Source organism: Hibiscus syriacus, unplaced genomic scaffold, assembly GCF_006381635.1.
Source record: "Hibiscus syriacus cultivar Baekdansim isolate YM2019G1 unplaced genomic scaffold, ASM638163v2 tig00110156_pilon, whole genome shotgun sequence".
NCBI lineage: Eukaryota > Viridiplantae > Streptophyta > Magnoliopsida > Malvales > Malvaceae > Hibiscus > Hibiscus syriacus.
In genome coordinates, this window is record NW_024062606.1 from 693602 (window position 1) to 715275 (window position 21674).

A 21674-nucleotide genomic window follows, 5' to 3' on the forward strand; every position below is an offset into this window, starting at 1 on the left:
GAAAATCTTTATATTTTCTTAAAAAAGGAAAACGATTTTACATAAAATAATCTAGGGTAAACAACAAAGTTGGTCACTTTTATTTCTGTTTTATTAATGTATGGTCATTCGATTAAAAAACAGAATATATGATCACTTTCGTTTCATTTTAAGTAAGATTTGGTCATTGAGACGTTAGCTGTCGTCAGTTGGATGATGTGGCATGCTAGTAAAAAAAATTAATTTTTATTTAAACCCTTAAACTTTAGATAAATTACTAATTATGAGTCTTTTTGTAAACCCAAAATAATTCGATGATAAAATATCAATTTATCCCCTTTTTTTTTATATGTTTTCTTCCCCCAAATCTATCTTCTCCGTCCCTTCCTCTCTAAACCGCTACTTCATCTCAGAATTAATTTTCACTTTGATTCACTGTTTTTCTCGATTTCCCAAAGTTAATTTGTTCTTTTTATGAGCAAGAACTAAAGGACGAAACTGAAGAATCCTTATCACAAAGTTGAAAAAACACTCTCTCGTGAAAAAAACTGCATTTCTTTAGCAAAAAACCATGCATGATTCCATTGTTTCCTCTTGATTTCAGGTATTTTCAATGAACAAAAATGAAAACAATGAGGATAATAACAAAGAGTTCTCTTCATTTCTTGATTTGTTTGCTTCTTTCCATGGATTTCTGTGTTAAAGACGATGGAGCTTCTTCTATTCAACTAAACGACCATGTTCTTGGCTTGATAGTGCTGAAATCAAATATAAAGAATCCTTCCTTTTATCTTCAATCGTGGAATGAAGATGATAACTTGTTCGTAGAGATTCATCAATTGCAACCTGAACAACGATCGAATTTCGGAGATTTCTCTCGATGGCTTGGAATTATCGGGGAAGATTAACACATAAATGAAAAAAAAATTAACCCATCATATATCAATATAACATCCATAAAGGCATCATGCGAGATTAACTTCAATTTAAGTCATTGCCGAAGATTTAGTGTTGTGTGCTAAGTCATTGGACCACCCTAAACTGTAGGTTTGAATTTCGTAGCAAGCTAATGGTGCATGCATGACTACAAATTAGTGGCAGAACGAGGAAAACTTCAAATCTCATGTTTACAGATTTTTCGTAACAAATTCATCTTATAAATTGGAGTTGATGAGAAAACAAGCCCAATATCAACGGTAAAACAATAAAAACAAATTTCTTCCAAAAAAATAAAAATAATAAAAGAAAATAAAAATAAAAAATGGGAGGAAAAAGAACAAAAAATGATGGAGTTTATGCAGCAATCTGCATGGTTCTCCTTTTTTCTCCCCTTGTTCTGTCGCAGAGTTCACAGATACCGGCAGACAAATCAAAAGTAAATTCTTGGTTCAGTAGCGTTATCAAGCCCGTCAATCAAAGGTCCGGCACTATAGACCCAGATGTAGCCAAGGCCGAGGCTAACCCTAAAATCATAAAGGTGAGGAAAAGCGGAGGTGGGGATTTCAATACCATTACAAAAGCCGTCGAGAGCGTTCCAAGAGGGAACAGCAAACGCGTGATAATATCCATCGGATCCGGAACTTACAAAGAGAAAATCACAGTTCCTCGAGATAAGCCTTTCATTACATTTTTGGGAGACCCCAAGAGCATGCCCACTTTGACGTTTGATGGCACCGCCAGGCAGTACGGAACCGTGGATAGCGCCACTCTTATTACCTTGTCTAGTTACTTTGTGGGTGCTTATCTCAATATAGTGGTAAGCTTTTAGCCATGTCATTGCTTGAATTGAATATATATTGTTAACTTCCATTAATTCGTTTTCTTTTTCGGTTGGCAAAAATATGTAGAACTCTTCTCCAATGCCGAGTGGGAATCCAGGAGCACAAGCGGTTGCCTTGAGAGTATCCGGTGACAGATCGGCGTTTTATAACTGCAAGATGGTCGGTTTCCAGGATACAGTGTGCGATGACAGGGGCAACCACTTCTTCAAGGATTGCAATATTAAAGGCACTGTTGATTTCATTTTTGGAAGTGGGACATCTTTATATCTGGTATACATTTAAACAACACATCAAATATATACATATATATATATATACCAGATTTTGATTGAAAAAGTGGGATGCAGGGCACAGAAATATTTATTGAAAACGATCCGAGACTTACAGTAATTACGGCACAAGCTAGAGAAAGTTCATCGGAGAAAACTGGCTACTCCTTTGTGCACGGGAAAATCACTGGAGCAGCAAAGGGTACATTTCTGGGGAGGGCATGGAAGAGCAGCCCTAGAGTTGTTTATTCCTATACTGATATGAGCAAAGTTGTGGTTCCTTCCGGCTGGTCTAGTGAAATGCAACCAGAAAGAGCCAAGTAAGTTAATGCTGATAATACACACTAATCTTAGCTTATTGATGAACTAAGATAATGGTTTTTTTTTTTTTTTGCAGAACTGTTTTCTATGGAGAATACAAGTGCACTGGGGAAGGCGCAAAATTAAATAAGCGGGTGGTATTCGTCAAAAAGCTAACTGATAACGAAGCCAAACCATTCCTGTCGCTTGACTACATTGGAGCCACCAAATGGCTCCTTCCTCCTCCAAAGATCTGATTAATCTATGCCATGTTAATCAATTGCAGGGAGTACTAGAAGCTTTATTGGATTAATTATTTCAAGAGTCCAATCATCATCTTCTATAAGACGAGCGGAATTATATTGATTATTTAATTTGAAATTTACTTTAATACAATTATCCGAAGATGAAGTAGAACTCAATTAGAACTATAAAGCTTAAATATTTATTTTTATATTTTGTGATAAACCTTTTAAAATTAGGATTTTTAATATGATTATTTTATTTGGAAATTAGTTATTTTATATACTAAGAAATTTCGATTGGCTTTTTAGTTTAATTATTTTCTTTTTATTATTATCTTTTATTTAATAATTAATTATTTTATTTACTTAAAACTCTCCAATTATAAGTCCCATTTAGGTTCAAGCTTTAAAGACTAATTGGAATATATTTCATTCGTTATTTATTGAAGTTATGTGTTAGGATGGAAGAGACTCAATTGAACAACCGAAAAATATGCAAGAGGGGTGAATTGGCAAACTGTTTGGGGAGTAAGGAGAAATAAAATATAGAAAGTTTTGCACATCGCTTTATAATGGTTCGACTTCTCAACTAAGTCTACCTCTACTATCTTAGTTCCTCACTAAGGATTTTCAAAAAACAAATCCACTAATTTGTTCTTTCTTTTTCAAGGATCAAGAATAATCTTTACAAACTCCCTAGTTTTTCACTTGACTAAACTAGAATCAATCCCTTTTACAAAAGGTAAAAAGAAGTAAACAAATAAAACCTCTTAAAGATATGGTGTTTACAAATTAAAGCTCACAAGAACAAAATATTTACAAGAGAAAGTAAAATATGAATGAAAAACTCTTATTTTGTGTTTGATTGCTTGGATATGTGTTATAACCTTTCTTCAAGTGTCTTGAACTTGTATTTATATGTTGGAATGAGTTTGTAGTCGTTTCTAGCCGTTGGAAGTAATTTAGAGCCGTTGGGGATGTTGTTCTCTGTAAAATAAAATTGTCCAGTACATAGGGTATCGACAATCCTACAGGGAGTATCAATACTGCCTTTGTTATTTTTAAATAAAACTAACCGTTGGTCTTGACGATATTGATACTAAGCATATGATATCGATACTACTATGTAAAGTAGTATCGGTACCCCTTTGGGTATCGGTACAATTTTTGCATTCTGGAATTTAAGCAAAGTTGGTAGTATCGATACTACCTAGTGAGTATCGATACTTCTCTTACCTTTGGTATCGATACCATATGAACAATATCAGTACTATTCATGAGATATCAATACCGTAAGAAAAATATCAGTACTGCATGTCCAAAAAAATATTTTGTGCTCAATCTCAAGTTAAATGGACTTTGAATTATTTTTGAAAACTTTGAATAAATTCAATTCAAGTCCAAAAACATTCTGCCTTAATTGTTATATCAAAATATATATCAATAATTTCTCCCTTTTTGATATAACAAAATATTTGAAAAATTGTTTTTGGCAAAATATCCCCTTAATAAAATATTTAATGAAAAAGATGCCAATTGTTGGAAAATGTTTAGCTCCCCCTTTTTCATTAAGAAATTGAATTTTTTCAAACCCATACTTCTCACTCCTTTTTTGTTATATAAAAAATAATTCAACTTTAAAGTTCTAAAATAACTTTGGAGAGTAAGTGTTAAACTTGACAAAAGGATTTTTGAAAAATCAAAGCTCTCCATCAAAAAAGTGCATTCCAAACAAAAATTTGACTTTAAAAGCTTGTCACTTAAACAAAATTGAATTTCAACAAAGAATAACAAACATGTTAGTAGCACATGTGTTAGGATTTGAAGAGGCTCAATTGAACAACCAAAAATATGGAAACGGGGTGAATTGGCAATAATTTGATTAGGGAGTAAGGAGAGTAAAAGATAGAGAAATTTGGCACAAGGATTTATAGTGGTTCGACTTATCAACTAAGTCTACTTACACTACCTAAGCTCCTCACTTAGCATTTTCTAACAAATTCACTAATTTGTTCTTTCTTTTTAAAGGATCAAGAGATAACCTTTACACTCCCTATCTTTTCACTTGGCTAAGATAGAACCAAACTCCTTTTACAAAAGGATAAAAGAAGTAAAGAAGTAAACAAATAAACTTCTCAAAGGTAGCTGTTTACAAAGAATTAAACTCACACAAACATAATATTTACAAGAGAAATGAAAATAAGATTGAAAAACTCTTCTCTTGTGTTTGAATGCTTGGATATGTGTTCTTACACTTCTTCAAGTGTCATCAACTTGTATTTATATCGGTACTTTTTTTGCATTCTGGAATTTGAGCATTGCTAGTAGTATCGATTCTACCTAGTGAGTATCTATACTTCCCTTACCTTTGGTATCGGTACCATATGAACAGTATCGGTACCATATGAACAGTATCGGTACTGTTCATGTGGTATCGATACTGTAAGAACAACATTGCTACTGCTTGTCCAGAAAAATATTTTGTGCTCAATTCCACTTTTAAGGACTTTGAATTATTTTTGAAAACTTTAAAAAACTTTGAATAAATTCAATTCAAGTCCAAAAACATTTTTCCTTAATTGTTATATCAAAATATATTTTAACAATCTCCCCTTTTTTGATATAACAAAACAATAAAACATTTGAAAAATTGTTTTTGGCAAAACTCCCCCTTAATAAAATGTTTAATGAAAAATATATCAATTGTTGAAAAATGTATAAAAATGTTCAGCTCCCCTTTTTCATTAAGAAATTGAATTTTTCAAATCACATTTCTCTCCATTTTTGTTAAATAAAAAAGAATTCAACTTTAAAGTTCAAAAATAATATTGGAGAGTAAGTGGTGAATTTGACATAAAAAGCATTTGAAAAAAAAATCAAAGCTCCCCTTCAAAATGTGCATTCCAAACAAAAATTGACTTTAAAAGCTTGACACTTAAACAAAATTGAATTTTAACAAAGAGTAAAAAATGTTGGTAACACATGAAATTCAATATATCAAAGTCTAAAATTTTGATATCAATGCCAATGGTTGAAATTAAATAACAAAGAGTAAAAAAAATGCAATACCAATGGTTGAAATTAAGTGCATATCCATAAAGCCTTCCAAAAATGTTATGCATTTGAAAATTTTGATATCAATTGTTAGAGATATATAATTTTCATTTTAACCATATGCATAAACATTTAAATTTAGGTCAAAAATTAAAATGTGTAAAATCAAAGCATTTTAAAAATTGATATCAATTGTTAGAGAGATATCATTTTCATTTAAAACCAATTTTGACCAAAATTCATTATGATGAACTAAAAATTATGAAAAATCATTAAAAATTTAAAATGTTCATCATAACACCTTTTTAACATACATGAGATGAAAAACAAAACTTAATCATTTAAGATCAAAACTCATGCATGCCAAAAATCAAATGAGCAACCAATTATGCAAAAAGAAAAAGCTTTTAAGCTTAGAGGTTACCCATTCCTTTTAGGGTGCGTTTGGTTCACGGAATGTAAGATTATCAGTGGGAATAAAAGATTACCGGGGAATAGGATTATTGAGAATGTTGTATTTTGTGTTTGGTTGGTTTAGCAGGAATGTAAGATTACAATGTTTGGTTAAAGGAATAAAAGATTATTAGAATGTATATTTTACCAAATTGTCCTTATTATATATTTATTTTTTAACAAGTTGAATTCTACTATAATATTACTATAATTAATTTATATATTTTCTTTAAAAAATTTAAATTCATAAAATTTATATAATTTTTTTACAAAATTGAAAAGATAAATAGGTTTAATGAAAGGGTGAAATTTTATTTTAACCCTAAACTTTATATAAAATTTTAATTATAGATTTTTTTGTAAATCTAAAATAGTTTAAGAATAAATTTGTAATTTAACCTTCGTAGAATTTTTATTATTCAACGACAGAAGAATGATATTTTTGAGAACAAAAGTAAGTGCATTTTAGTCCAAAACGTCGGTAATCCAACAATACCTAAGGGAATGAGGGTAATCACATTCCCGGTAATATACCCAAAAAAATCCACTATTGGGAATAAAAGATTACCGGGAATATGATTATTGGCCAACCAAACGGGGGGATGAGGATTTCATTCCCCCGGTAATCCCACATACCCCGAACCAAACACGCCCTTAGAGTGTGGCTAGAGCATCTTGATTTCTTCATTTTCATGATTATTGCTCCCACACACCTACAAGAGACGTTTATTTGGATTTTGGTATCCAAATTGCTTTGGATCATTGGACGTTAGTTTCATTTCCCCTTGTTCCCTTAAGAATCCATACTTGTCTAATTTTAAAATATTTTCTTTTCTTTATGGGACAAGTATGTTCCAAATTACCATAAAAATGGCAATGTGAGCAATTTTCTATTTTTAAACATAATGAGTTATTTTGATTCTTTTTCTTTTATTAAGCTCTCAAGCTTAACTTTCAAATCAAAATTTTCTTTTTCTAAATCATTGATTTTGACTTTTGAAAGCTCTAAATCATTTTTCAAAATTTCATTTTGATTCTCAAAATCAACTTTTGTTTTCAAAACCAAATCATTTTCAACTTTAAGTTTTGAAATCAATTTCTTATATTTGGAATTCATGGTCTCAAATTCCAAATACAACTCATTATAAGCATCTTGTAACTCATCAAAAGAATGTGAATTTAATTCATTTGAATTAGAAGATACCATTGAATCTTCTTCGATGGCTATGAGACATATGTTGGTTACTTCATCTTCATCATTGGAGTTATCTTCATCACTCCAAGCTGTCACAAATACCTTTTTCTTGGATGATCCATTCTTCTTTAGGAGAGGGCATTCATATTTGACATGCCCCGTTCTTTGACAATTGACACACATCGGGGGACCCTTTTTCTTGCTTGATTCATGCTTCAATAACTTCGAAATATTTCTCTCAATCTCTATGCTTATTTTCAAAATCAAATCAGTTTTCAAAATCAAAGATTGACTTTGGTCAAGATATTGTTGCGATTAAATGTGTGGGAGGAAAGATCGACTTATTGAAAGGACATTCGACTTCCTGGGAACACACTTGACAAGATTGCCTTGCTAAGAGGGAATTGAGATAGGAATTAGTAGTTATTGAAACAACAATTCGAGTTGGTCTTCACGAACTTAAACGTTTATCGATCTATGACAATTGATATTGATCAGATCAATTTTCAAAGTCAGAATCAAAGATTGCCTTGGGTATTCGGTATACAAAGTAGAGTCACGAGGATTGCCATTGTAGACAAAGTAAGTGACGTGAATCCCGAAGGAAAAATCTAATTCGATGATCCGAAGGAAATTGAGTCAAAGCGAGATTTGAGGATGTATTTACCATATTCATTTTCAACTTTACATTCTTTATTTTTACTTTAAATCGGTTTTTATTATTTAATCACTTTTATCAAAACCCCTTTTTTATGTACTACATAATGTATGTCAAGGCAACTCAAACCGAAATTTAGGAATTTTCTAAGTCCCTGTGGATGAACTCTTACTTCTCTTTACTACATATTTCATTTATTTTTTAATTGAGAAGAATGAATTTATTTTGACATCAAAACGACAGTTGTCAGGGTAACTTTCGATCATGTTTCTATTATGCCATTATTCATGTACTATTTGGATTTTGGTTATACATATGATTTTGGAACCAGATTTCCGATGGAGAGACTGATGGCGGCACAAACGAATCATGTCTCGTCGTCACACTTTTATACGGGGCAACCTTCGTCGATTCAGTTGCAGTAAGCTCCGGTGACATTCCTATGGGGTTTGTGACAGATGTCACGAATTATGGTTATTTTACCTCTTTACTTGAGATGTCGTAGAATTTTGATGTCGATGCCGCTTACTTGGCTCTTACTAGCTCGACGAGGTATACTTACAATGGCCAGACGACGATTAGGTGGCATATCCATGACACAACACTTCGCTACATCTATCGGTTTTTTGCATACAACTACTCGGGACGTAATGACACTACTTCCTGCTTGAGTAAAGTTGAGTTATTCTTTTTGTGGTGTATGCTTACAGGTACAAAGGCAAACTTAGGTTTTTGGTTTGCTCGCGCCTTTGAACGTGTTGTACACTCCGATCACCCACTTATTCTCGGCCCTTACATTACAAATATTTTCGATCATCTTTTTCCATTAACTTTCAATGTTTCACAATTCACTTATCCATTTTCTATGGATGGTTTAGATTAGCGTTGCTTGGATACAATGGGGCTATTTGCCGGCACTCCCAAAGCTCCCTACTTTTTCCCTTCCGGCACCATGACCCCTCGTGGAGAGCGTGTCTTTCTTTAGAGGACCGCACCTCCACCACCGGAAGACGATCTGCAACCGGACATACAAGCACACATCTATTTTTCCACTTGTTCTGTTCTGCATTTTTCTTCTTTAATTTGAGATCTCAAAAGTAGAAAGTGAAAAAATATCAAATGTGGGGGACAATTCGAGCAGACTGCACTTGAAAAAGGAGCAGACTTCACTTGAACAATGATACAACTATTTAATGATGATCATTGGGGTGTGATGTTTCTCTAGTCCATAGTATTTGGACACTGTTCGAGCAAGAAAAATTGACTATTTTTCAAATAATTTTTATTACAAAAGGAATATTGAAAAATGAAAGTTTATGAATGTTTGTAAATTTGTCAGATTTTTTGGTAATATTTTAATTAATTGATATCTTTATTTATAAATGTTATGAAAATAAAATTGGTGTGATTTTTTTAATTAGTTAGGACTAATAATTACATGATAAAAAGAATTTATGAAATAAGTTTTCAGTTATGTCCACGGTCCAACTTTCCAAAGCAAAATTGTTTGTTGGTTATTAGTTATGTTTTACGATAATTAATAAATAGATAAACACATGAAAATTAATTGATGTATAACGATCCCAAAAGAACTTTTCCAAAAAGCACACACAATAACGAAGAATTTAATTATAAAGAATCTTAATCGTTATTAAAAATATTAAAAAAAAACAATTTACAAGTTTTCTAGTGGAAGCTTAATTATATTTCAACTTGATTTATTTTAATTATAGAACAACGTTTCTGAATTTCTGACAAATTTAAATTAATAAATTCTAATAGAAAATAAAATAGAATAAAACTTGTCCTTATTTTAAGTTTAAATTATCAAGGGACTAATTGGAGGTTATTGACATACTAAATACTTAATTAAATAGTGTGATGTGGTAGAATAATTTTATTCCAGGTTGGCCAAACGTTTACTTCGGCTTATATAGCATTATGGGTTGTTAAAAACCAGTTTTAAATTATCTAAATTATAATCATTGACACATAAAACTAGTCGCTTGAAATTGTACAAAGACCATATAAGAAAAATGTTAAAAAATCATCGAGAAAATTCGAGTAAAATATAAATATAAATATATCTAAAAAATCACAATAGGTGATCAAACTAGTAAAAAATTATCGATAAAAGTAAATCAAAATTAAACTTTATAAAAGAAATAAATAAATATATAACAAATGGTTGGTATTTGAAATGTTATATATTTCAAAATGTCAATGACATCAATTCCTAAAGAAGTAATAGTATTACATTTTTAAAGTATTTCTAATTTTTTTTATTAAATATGAGGATTTAATCTTCAAAGTATGATTTATTTTTAATTTAATTAAAATATGATAGTTGGAGCAAAATAAGAGGAAAGAACGAGTAAAATTGAGTGTTGAATGCACGTTGAAGAAATCTAAAATAATGGGAGCTTCCAAATGAGTTCCCTCAATCATATTTTAAGCTGATAATGTATTTGTACAGTTTCTATCACAGTCCCAACTAGGATATAAATGCAAGGAATATTGAAGATCATTGTCCAATGATAATGGCGCACCTTCATTAACGAATACTCCATTGTTGTCCCCTCAAACCTTCATCTCTCTCTCTCTCTTCATAAAGTTTTCAGAACCCAGTAATATATATATTGAGTTTTTTCTTCTTCTTCAGAACAGGCCAAGCAAATTAAAGAATATTATTATATTATTCTCTTTGTTTTCTTCTACTATTCAATCCGTTTACATTGCTAATCTAGCTGGCTTTGGAAAACACTGTATCGGCGAATTTGGAATCTAAGAACATGGAGAAGATGAATTCAGAGGATGGTGGTAATTGTTACCATCATCATCATTATTCCGATACGGATGTTCTAGGATCCGATAAAGTTCCCCATAGTGGTCCATTGAGCGGACCCTTGAACAGAAAGGTTGTCGCGGGGAAGAAAACTGCCCAGTTCAACATTCCCGATTCCACGAAAGGCGATGGCTATGTCGAGATTACCCTCGACGTTTGCGACGATTCGGTTGCGGTCCAGAGCGTAAAGGCCGCGAATGAGGTTGATTTACATGAGGATCCCGAGCTGACTTTGTTGGCTAAAGGTCTTGAGAAGAAATCTAACTTGGTGAGGAATGCCTCCGCTAAGATTAGGCAGGTGGGGCATGAACTTAAGCGGTTGACGTCGTTCTCGAAGAAGCCTGCTCGGTTCGATCGGACTAAATCCGCCGCGGCTCATGCTCTCGTTGGACTCAAGTTCATTAGCAAGAATGAATGCGGACATGGATGGGAGGCTGTTGAGAAGCGGTTTGATGATATTACAGCTTCCAACAATGGAACCTTGCCTCGGTCACGGTTTGGTGAATGCATAGGTATGTATTTGAAGTTAAACAAAATCTAAACCATCAACATATTTTCAGGTGATTCAATTCAGCGAGATCTCGTGTAAATCAATGGCAGGAATGGAGTCTAAAGAGTTTGCAGGGCAGTTGTTTGATGCCCTTGCTCGGAAACGAAACTTTCAAGGTGATTCGATCGATAAGGCTCACCTGAAAGAGTTCTGGGATCAGATCTCAAATCAAAGCTTCGATGCTCGACTTCAAACCTTCTTCGACATGTAAAGTTGATCATTATGTTTCCATTTTTCAGACCATTTCTTACATTAATTGTTCTTTTAAAGATTTGGTATTCAATCAAATGATTCATAAAAATACAGGGTGGATAAAGATGCAGATGGAAGAATAACAGAAGAAGAAGTCAAAGAGGTATACCATATGAATCAGTTGCAGCAATTAAAAGTAATTTGATCGAAATTTATACCTTAAATTCTGATTTACTTTCACAGATTATTAGTCTCAGTGCATCAGCAAACAATCTCTCAAATATCCAGAAACAAGCAGAGGAATATGCAGCTTTGATTATGGAAGAATTAGACCCAGACCACCTAGGTTACATAATGGTAAATTTCAAGCAATTCTTACATTTGTTTAGTTTTTGGCTTCAATCTTCATAAACCTTGTGTTTTAAACAGATAAACAACTTGGAAATGCTTCTATTACAAGCACCGAACCAATCAGTAAGAGGCGAAAGCCGGAAACTGAGCCAAATGCTAAGCCAGAAGCTTAAGCCTACATATGACAGTAATCCAGTTAGGAGATTCTGCAGGGACACCAAGTATTTCTTGCTAGATAACTGGCAGAGAGCTTGGGTGATGGCCTTATGGATCACGGTCATGTGTGGCTTGTTCACGTACAAATTCATCGAATATCGGAGGAGGCAAGACGTATATAAAGTGATGGGGGACTGTGTTTGCTTTGCCAAAGGTGCAGCTGAGACACTTAAACTGAATATGGCACTGATACTGCTACCGGTATGCCGTAACACCATAACCTGGTTAAGAAACAAGACGAAACTAGGCGTGGCGGTTCCTTTCGACGACAACCTCAACTTCCACAAGGTTACAAACATTAACATGTCTTTATAACATAAGTTCATTAATGGAGTTTATAAATTACTTTCAATGTGTTGCAGGTTATAGCAGTGGGGATTTCTATAGGGGTTGGGATACATGGGATTGCCCATTTGGCATGTGATTTCCCTCGCCTGCTTCATGCCACACCTGGTGAATATGAACCAATGAAACAATATTTTGGTGAACAAGCCAAAAGTTATTGGCATTTTGTGGAGCACTTTGAAGGGATAACTGGGGTAGTGATGGTGGTTTTAATGGCCATCGCTTTCACGTTAGCGGCACCGTGTTTCAGGCGGGGTCGGATGAACCTTCCGAAGCCTCTGAAGAAGCTAACAGGGTTCAATGCCTTCTGGTACTCACACCATCTGTTTGTCATTGTTTACACTCTCCTCATTCTCCATGGAATTAAGCTTTTCCTGACCAAGAAATGGTACAAGAAAACGGTAAGCAGTGATCAAATTTCCAAAACTAATTTTGGTATTTATCCAAACTAATTTCATTTCTGTTGGAAAATGGCAGACTTGGATGTACTTAGCAGTTCCAGTTATCCTTTACTCATGTGAAAGATTAACAAGGCTGCTTAGATCAAGCATCAAAGCTGTTACAATACAAAAGGTAAGCTATCCATCATCATTGTATATGATCAAACTCGGGTTTAACCCGGGTTGTCATTCAACAAGTTTGTGGGTTCGGAATTACTAATCCCGAGCCCCAATCTTATTCCAGATTCCTAATCTTACAGATTTTCAGGTAGCTGTTTATCCTGGAAATGTACTGGCACTTCACATGTCAAGGCCCCATGGATTTAGATACAAAAGTGGACAATACATGTTTGTCAATTGTGCTGCAGTGTCTCCGTTTGAATGGTAATTCTCCATGGACTTTCTGTTTTTTATTCTTCTTGAAAACAAGAAGTAAACCTTCATTAACATGACATAAAATGAGAAACAGGCACCCATTTTCCATCACTTCAGCTCCAGGAGATGATTATCTGAGTGTTCATATTAGGACACTTGGCGACTGGACTCGACAACTCAGGACCGTGTTTTCTGAGGCATGTTTCTCTGATTGTCCCTTTTTTCAGAACCGACGGCTCGACCTTCTAATTAACCTTGTATTGAACTTCAACTAACATGTTCTTGCAGGTGTGTCAACAACCTACTAATGGCAAAAGTGGCCTCCTTAGAGCTGACTGTATGCAAGGAACTAAAACCCCAGAGTAAGTCATTAGAATTTTCTCCTTTCTCTTTTCCCTACAAAACAAAAACATGGCCAACACAACAGAAAAAAAAACAATAAAAAAATAAAATAAAGACAAGAACATGATTTAAGGCTTGTTGGAAGGAATCAAGCTTTGGATCTGTAGGCTTAAACAATTAAGGGTTCATGCTACATACGTGATGAGCACTATATAGGTCAAACCCTATTAATTTAATCAGATCAATGTAAAGAACAAATAAGAGTTGTTCCATACAACTCTTTTTTGTGCTTTGTTTAGAGGATCATGACACCGACTCTAATGGCTGAAGAGTAGCAAGATACTACTAGCAATTTTAGCAGAAATGGGATTTGGCAATCTGTTGTTTTATAACATAAAAGGTAAGCTAAAAATGAGTTGGTCCACACCATTTCATAATTGCAGATATTTTACACCATTTCAATTCAAGATTATTTTTAAAATCCCAAACTTTAGTTTTATACTCTTAATTAGTTTATGTCTATCTTCAAATATGCAATTTTTTATGGTGTTAATGTCATGGTCACTGCCAATGGCTGCTCTGAGATGTCTTTTTCCTTTGTCATTTCCCCTTGACATGTGATGTCATATGTTAAATGAAATTAGAAATCACTTCAATATTTCATTACTTCTCTTTTTCATTTTTATTGAATATTTGTCCCCTCTAAGCAACAAGACAAGAAATTCATCATCAATATCTTAATGAGGGAATAATAATTGACGGTGTTGAGGCTGCTAGGGCATGGGAAATTGGGTTATATTTACATGAACTTGTCATGAAGAAAATTTGGTGACATGGTGTCTGTCAGCTTTAGAAACCAATGGAAATTAAAATGTTAAAAAGCTTTCATTTGAAGGAAGTGGATGTCCATGTTCGAACAACACAAAAAAACTTAATCAAAATGTCATTTTCCATGTTAAGTGTTCGAAAATTAATCACAAATAATGTTCTAAGTAATATAGCTGTAGACTAATGGAGACAAATTTGATCGACTCGACTCGGAAAATTTAAAGTTGAGCTCGATTCTAGTTGAAAGTTTGTGAGCTTAAAATTGTTAAACTAGACTCGAACTCAAAATAAAACATTAAAGTTTAACTCGAGCTCAAAAAATCTTGAACTCAAAACATTCTCGAACTAGAGCTCGGTTGAAGATCAAACATGAACCTTAAAGCACATGGAAACCTTATATTGCATTTTTAAAACAAACAACATATAAATGTTAATATTATTAATAATTTAATCTAATAATTAAAAAATAATATATTATTTTTTCAAAGTTGTCACTAGTGTTTTGAGTCAGATATCATGTAATTTGTTTCAACTCATTAAGAACTCGAGTCGAGTTCATTCGATATGAGTATTGACCGAGTTTTGATTAAGTCAAACTCTAATAACTTATCATCAATCTCGTCTTATTCACGGTACTCCTTAGATGTGCATATTCTTCAATATGATTGATGATTTGAACAGTTTCCCAAGAGTGCTAATCGACGGACCGTACGGAGCACCGGCACAAGACTACAAGAAGTACGAAGTGGTTCTGCTGGTGGGGTTGGGGATTGGAGCAACCCCCATGATCAGCATCGTGAAAGACATAGTGAACAACATCAGGGCCAAGGAAGAAGAAGGAGAGTCCATCAGTGGTGGTTTGGAGAATGGTAATGGAGTCAATGAGATCAACAGAACCAGTTCTTCATCATCATCATCATCAACTTCCAAAAGGAAAGAAAGCTTCAAAACCAGGAGGGCATACTTTTATTGGGTGACGAGGGAACAAGGGTCCTTTGATTGGTTCAAAGGGATAATGAATGAAGTGGCCGAAATGGACCATAACCATGTTATCGAGCTTCACAATTACTGCACCAGCGTGTATGAAGAAGGGGACGCTCGCTCTGCCCTCATCACCATGCTTCAATCACTCAATCATGCTAAAAATGGGGTCGACATCGTCTCCGGTACAAGAGTTAAATCCCACTTCGCTAAGCCTAATTGGCGCAGTGTCTACAAGCAAATTGCTGTCAATCACAACAGCTCTCGAGTTGGTATGTATACTGAAATCTACCCTTTCCTTTATTATGACTTTATAAGCATTTTGTCAAAAGATAATGGTAGGAATTACCCTTACACTTCATCAACATGCTTACATCAATTGATATAGCTCAACATGGAATCTAATTAACATGCTTTTTACATGTAAATAATCTATTAATCGATCAACTTTAGAGTTAGGGAAGAAATAATTACATGTTTTTAAAAAGGGTTATTGTGTAATTGTTGACTTTAAGTGCTCCATATCTTCTTTATTTAGCTGATTTATCAGTAAAGCAATGTTTCTTAGCTTTCTCTGTTTGCTAGCTCTTTTGTCTCTCACCTAATTTAAAAGAGAAAAAAGATATATACCTTTTGAAAATAAACAAAAGATATAAGTAAAAGTTTTTTATTAAGTGGTTGAGTGATAAGAGTATAAATCTAACCACTAACATTTAATTTATTACTTGATGTGTAAGCTTTTTTAAATAAGATAGAACATTCCAATTTTGATATTGTGGACAAAATAAATTAGATTTAGAAAATTAATTTATAATAAATTTTTACATTATTTAATTTAAATTAATTAATTAATAAATCAATTACTAACTGTTTTATAAAAAATAAAAAATATATACTTTATGAATGTATAAAATCATATGATGTCATTTCATATTTTTCTAATAAAATATTATTTTTAATAAAACCATCTTGCATAAACATATCGCTTGTTATGTGCACATGGGATGTTAGTGCTTTTCATGATAATGATAAAATAATAAGTAGATGTTTGTACAAATAATGACGAGTGTTGTTGTTGGCCAGGGGTGTTTTATTGCGGGGCACCGGCGCTGACACAAGAGCTTCGCCAGCTAGCTTTAGATTTCTCGCGCAAGACGTCCACCAGGTTTGATTTTCATAAAGAGAATTTTTAATTACCACACACATTCCGGATAAGAGGAGCCTAAAACAAAAGCTTTTCGAAGCTCAGTACAGACGGTTCCGGTCACCTCTGTGTCTCATTTTGTACAAAGATCTTGGGCCCCCTCCATTTATAATATGCTTTGCAATCATGTATCAAAGTTTCTTTAATATAATAAATTCTAAATTTTCGTATTTTAATTTACCTTTTCATGCTGAAAAAAGTATCAATGGGAAATCGGTTAATAATTGAGGCAAACAAACGATAGTGCGTTGGTTGATTGAGATTTCAAAAGAGATTTTGGTGTTTGATGAGAAAATACGCAAGTCATGCTTTGCTCATCTAAAAGCCATCCCAACCCAACCCAACAATTGGGTAAACCGTTCATTTATGCTTTCGTTTTAGCCTCTGGAAACAGGGCCTGATTAGTTGGGTCGAGGTCAAGCCTTGATCCGCAGCCTGATTGGGCTGGAAAGGGAGTAGAGGTTTCTTCATTGACGAATTCGCAACATCCGAGATTCTGCTGCTGTTGTTGCCGGGAGAGTCTTGCTTTGATTTTAACTGCCTTGGCAACTCCAGCCTCTCCAGTATCCTTGTGGTGTTTATATCTAGCTGCCCGCTGTTGTCTGGTGAGGATACAAGTGTAAACCATTGATCCGACTTGGGTACGGTGGGAGAATATTTGATTGGGATTTCATTCACCACTAGTCGCTCCCATTCTTCAGCAATTGAAGCTCTTGTTTTGGGTTCAACTGCTTTCTCTAGATGTGAAGTTTCATCATTCACTACCATGACATGGACCGGTGAAGTTGGTTGTGCTTTCGCTTTGGTTGAGTCAAGCTTAGTTGGGTTTGGCTCAGATGTTGCGTCATTCGGTTTAGCATCTACGGACCTGGAATATTCATGTCATCCATGAGGCAGAAATTATCAGAAAGCTTTCAATCCGCTCTCCATGCTCAAAGATGTTTACGTAAAGGAATTTTCACCACTAATAGGCCTTGCTAACTACTCGCTATCTACTCTACCGTTGTTAGAAATCTTCGACCAACATGTACAAAAGAAGTAATTAAAAAAAATATCTTGATTCATAAAGGGGGGAAACAAATGCATGTGCACTTGACTATACAACAATATACTTTTAACCCATTTAATTCAATTAATGTGGTCAGTTGATCTATGTACAGCTGCTTCAAGCCCTTTGCAATCGATTATAATATACAATGCAAAATCCAGAGGATATACAGAACAGCTTTTAAAAGGGCAATATATCGCTTAGGATAATAAAGAGACGATAAAAGGACAAGACTGAGCTTGAAAAACATGGCTTTCAACAAATGTGAAACTAAACAATAAAAGAATGGGAACAGAGAGAAACTTCAAAATAATACTTTTTACCTTGGATAAGGAGGAGTGAATGGCAATCTCAATCTCCTTGGGCACTGAATAAGCAATAAATCGATTGACATCAGAAAAAGGCAACACTTCCTATGATCCTGCGAGGCGCTATAAGTTTTAAAAATTAAACAACATAGTTATCAGCTGAGCTTAACTCCATTAGCAAGAAAATTTCACCCTAAAGTAGCAACTTGTTTTGGGTTGGGGGGGCTGGTAGAGATTAGGTGGATTACAATGAGACACTTGACTACAAATATTATTTAGTAATGAACATGTAGACCATCCTTTAACAATGAAAGCAGCTTAATGTTCACCCTGAGAAGCATTGGTCCATTATCTGAAGGTTGAAGAATATAATAGCAATGGAACGTCCCGTCCCTCTTTGTTTCTAGATTGCAATACCAAGCATTGATCTAATGAATGTAGAGCACTGCAAAGCCCTTTGAAAACTGAAATTTTGTATTTGGATCAGGAAAACGAAATAATAAAAAGGTGTGAAAAGAAAGGAAGAACAGTTCACTGAAAATTTTCTGTCAGTTGCATATAACAAGAACTCTTAATGGTATAAAACTCAAGATAAATTTGCAATTCAGGAAAAAACTGAAATCATAGACAAACTACTCACTAAACATTCACATTGCAGCATGATAGAAAAAAAAAGAGACTTGCACGCACATTGAGCATTCAATTCTAGCTGATTCATTTCATCTGAAGCAGCTTCTATCTCTGGAGAAGCCGATGGAGTTACAAAATAGGGATTCCCAAATATAAGTACTGTGTAAAATACCATTAAAGGAGAATATGAACCAAGGCGTCGTTTAAATAAAATACTAGCAGCATTCCCTTTTTTCCCTAGCTCCTATATTTCAGGAAAATTACCTGGACAACAGCTTAAATTATTTAATAACCAGGAGTCTTTTCAAAATATGCAACGACTGTGGAAAATCCACTAAGATGTCGAAAATGGAGCTTCATTCTTGAGATTACTAGAGACCCTAAGTTGGTTCTGTCTATTATTATTGAAGTTGACAGGTGAAGAAGCCTGATGGAGTTTCATAGAAGTCTGAAAAGAGGGCATATATAGTATTGTGTTTTCTCCAACCTTCAAAGAATTGTCAATCACGTCAAAAGTCCCAAGTTCATGGCCAGTGACTTGACATGAATGCCTTTCAATCCTAGTTTTTTCTGCATTATCCAATGGTGCACCATGGGACCTGCATGTCTGTAAGAAGTGGATCAAAGGATTGTTATTCTGCTTGAAAAAGGGTTGAATTAAGGTACATGCTGAGTACCTTACAAGGATTGAATCCATCAATTATATGATTGACAGAAGTAGATAAATTGCAGGATATCTGCTTCAATGAACCTAGGTTACTAGTAAAGATGAAATGAGCCTGCAATGGCTCTTCCATGTCGTCCCTTAGATCTTGTAGCCATCGTTTCACCAAGCCGTGAAATACTTTTTTTTTTGGATAAATCAAATTTTATTTTCCAAAAGAGCAGAATTCTGCTATAAAATACAATCAACCGATCAATACAAAAGAATTATACACAACTTGCTTACAAAAGGCAAAGATTGGTTAAGTAATACCTCATGCAATACAAAGGTTAGAATTAATTCTATCAGCTCGATTAATATTTTTACCCTTTAGTTGGATTCGCACAGCTTCAATAATAACCTTGAGCAATTCATCTGAAGATCTGTAACGACTTTTGAAAATTCTGTGATTTCTTTCCTCCCACAATGTGTAAATATAGGCTATCCAAGAAATCTTCAGAATTGTGATGAGTAAGGATTTCCCTTTCCATGTTGAAGTAGCCTGATTAACCATTTCTTCCCATGTAGTGGATGTATTCTTCAAGCCATTAAGCGATAGGACGGAGCTCCAAAGTTGAACAGCAAGAGTGCATTGACAGAAAATATGATTTCTTATTTCCTGATCGATTCTGCAGTTTACACATGTCCATTCTGTTGAAATACCCATTTTGAGGAGCCGATCTCTAGTTGGTAATCTGTTTAACAAAGACATCCAAGCAATCAAACTGAATTTAGGAATGTGCATGGGAAACCAAATTAGATTCTGCCAGGGAACTTTCTCCCTTTTGATTCGGATAGAATCCCAAATATCTCTTAGCCTAAGAGAACTTGATGAGGAGAAGATGTTGAGAACAGTAGGACGTAAATTTAGGAGTCTATTAATACTCCAGCCCACATTAGAACCTGCAACAAAATTCCAAAAATCTTGATCTTTGAAAACATAAGAATTTAACCAAGCCACCCAAAGCGAGTCATCACCCGCTAAGATTTTCCGGATTAGATCAATAGAACACGCTTTGTTCCAGATTTTAGTGTTTTTGAGGCCAAGGCCGCCTTCGGCTTTAGAGAAGCAGATAAAATCCCAGCTTACTCGAGCACCTGTGGCAGACTTATCGTCACCTTTCCAGAAAAATCTGGAGCAGAGTTGGTCCACTTTTGTAAGGATCGAATTGGGAAGGATTAGTTGTCTGCACCAATAATTTGAGACGCTGAAAAGGACAGAGCGAATGAGTTCAAGTCTGCCAGCGTAGCTCAGATTTCTAGCAGACCAATGGTGAAGCCTCTGTTTAATTTTATCAATAAGCACAACACAATCCTTCTCAGTAAGTTTACGAGTAACAAGAGGAATACCTAAGTATCTAACAGGTAAGCTACCTTTTTTGAAACCAGAAATCTGTTGAAATAAATCCACTGATCTTGAAGAACAACCAGTAGAAAAAATTTTGCATTTGGAGGAATTAAGTTGAAGCCCAGAGATTTCATAAAAAAGGTCTAGAACACTTAAAACACCCATAATAGAGTCAGCATTACCCTTACAGAAGATCATTAAGTCATCAGCGAAAGAAAGATGGGTAAGGCCAATCTTTTACATTTTGGGTGATAACCAAACACTTCTTTGGCAGCAGCCAAATTAAGCATCTTAGATAAAACTTGCATAGAAAGAACAAAAAGAGTGGGAGAGAGAGGATCACCCTGCCTTAAACCTCTAGCTCCTTTGAAATAACCAATAAGAGAGCCATTAAAAGAGATGGAATACCTAGCTTGAGTGAAACAAGTCTCAACCCAAGCTATAAATCTAGGAGGTAGTTGGAGGGCTTTGAGAATAGAGGATATAAAATCCCAATGAAGGGAGTCGAAAGCCTTATGAAGGTAAATCTTCATGTAGCATCTAGGAGAAATAGATTTCCTGCCATAACCTTTAACCAATTCTTGAGCGAGAAGGGTATTGTCAACAATGCTCCTACCCTTGATGAAAGCAGTCTGGTTTAAAGAGATAATATCAGGGAGAAATTCAGACAATCTTTTAACTAAAATTTTAGTAATGGCTTTGTAAAAAATTGAGCAACACGAGATAGGTATGAAATCTTTAACAACTCGAGGATTTTGAACTTTGGGAACAAGAGCAATGACAGTGGAATTAAATCCAGAGTTCATGTAGTTGTTATGGAAAAAATACTTAACTGCAGCCAAGACGTCTTCTCCTATAATAGACCAAGCCTTTTTGAAGAAACAGGGAGAATAACCATCAGGTCCAGGGGCTTTATCATTCCCTTGACTGAAAAAGGCGTCTTGAATTTCTTTATTAGTAATATCCTTAACCATAGCAGAAGCAGCTTCAGAAGGAAGAGCATAATTCAACAGCTCTTTAAGGGAAGAAGGATC

At 34.4% G+C, this 21674-nt stretch overlaps 3 protein-coding genes across 3 annotated transcripts; 2 read left to right on the forward strand and 1 right to left on the reverse strand.

Moving 5' to 3' along the window:
* The first annotated feature begins 1240 nt into the window (after positions 1–1240).
* On the forward strand, positions 1241–2601 carry LOC120215917 (putative pectinesterase 63). Its single transcript, XM_039213444.1, has 4 exons — positions 1241–1735; positions 1827–2030; positions 2108–2349; positions 2427–2601. Exons 1-4 carry the CDS (start codon positions 1241–1243, stop codon positions 2584–2586), a joined length of 1101 nt encoding a protein of 366 aa, XP_039069375.1. The 3' UTR covers positions 2587–2601.
* Positions 2602–10690: 8089 nt separating this feature from the next.
* LOC120215919 (respiratory burst oxidase homolog protein C-like) lies at positions 10691–16686 on the forward strand. Its single transcript, XM_039213446.1, has 12 exons — positions 10691–11291; positions 11380–11536; positions 11636–11684; positions 11765–11878; positions 11951–12376; positions 12451–12834; positions 12911–13006; positions 13142–13257; positions 13343–13445; positions 13537–13610; positions 15100–15671; positions 16483–16686. Exons 1-12 carry the CDS (start codon positions 10727–10729, stop codon positions 16590–16592), a joined length of 2766 nt encoding a protein of 921 aa, XP_039069377.1. The 5' UTR covers positions 10691–10726; the 3' UTR covers positions 16593–16686.
* Positions 16687–19566: 2880 nt separating this feature from the next.
* On the reverse strand, positions 19567–20838 carry LOC120215754. The gene has a single exon (XM_039213331.1). It carries the CDS (start codon positions 20836–20838, stop codon positions 19567–19569), a length of 1272 nt encoding a protein of 423 aa, XP_039069262.1.
* Positions 20839–21674: the final 836 nt, after the last annotated feature.

Coding starts and splice junctions, on each gene's coding strand:
- LOC120215917 (XM_039213444.1), top strand. CDS start 1,241: ATGGGAGGAAAAAGAACAAAAAATGATGGAGTTTATGCAGCAATCTGC. Junction 1,736..1,826: donor GTGCTTATCTCAATATAGTG/GTAAGCTTTTAG, acceptor AAAAATATGTAG/AACTCTTCTCCAATGCCGAG. Junction 2,350..2,426: donor ATGCAACCAGAAAGAGCCAA/GTAAGTTAATGC, acceptor TTTTTTTTGCAG/AACTGTTTTCTATGGAGAAT.
- LOC120215919 (XM_039213446.1), top strand. CDS start 10,727: ATGGAGAAGATGAATTCAGAGGATGGTGGTAATTGTTACCATCATCAT. Junction 11,685..11,764: donor CAGAAGAAGAAGTCAAAGAG/GTATACCATATG, acceptor TTACTTTCACAG/ATTATTAGTCTCAGTGCATC. Junction 13,446..13,536: donor TCAGGACCGTGTTTTCTGAG/GCATGTTTCTCT, acceptor ATGTTCTTGCAG/GTGTGTCAACAACCTACTAA.
- LOC120215754 (XM_039213331.1), bottom strand. CDS start 20,838: ATGATCTTCTGTAAGGGTAATGCTGACTCTATTATGGGTGTTTTAAGT.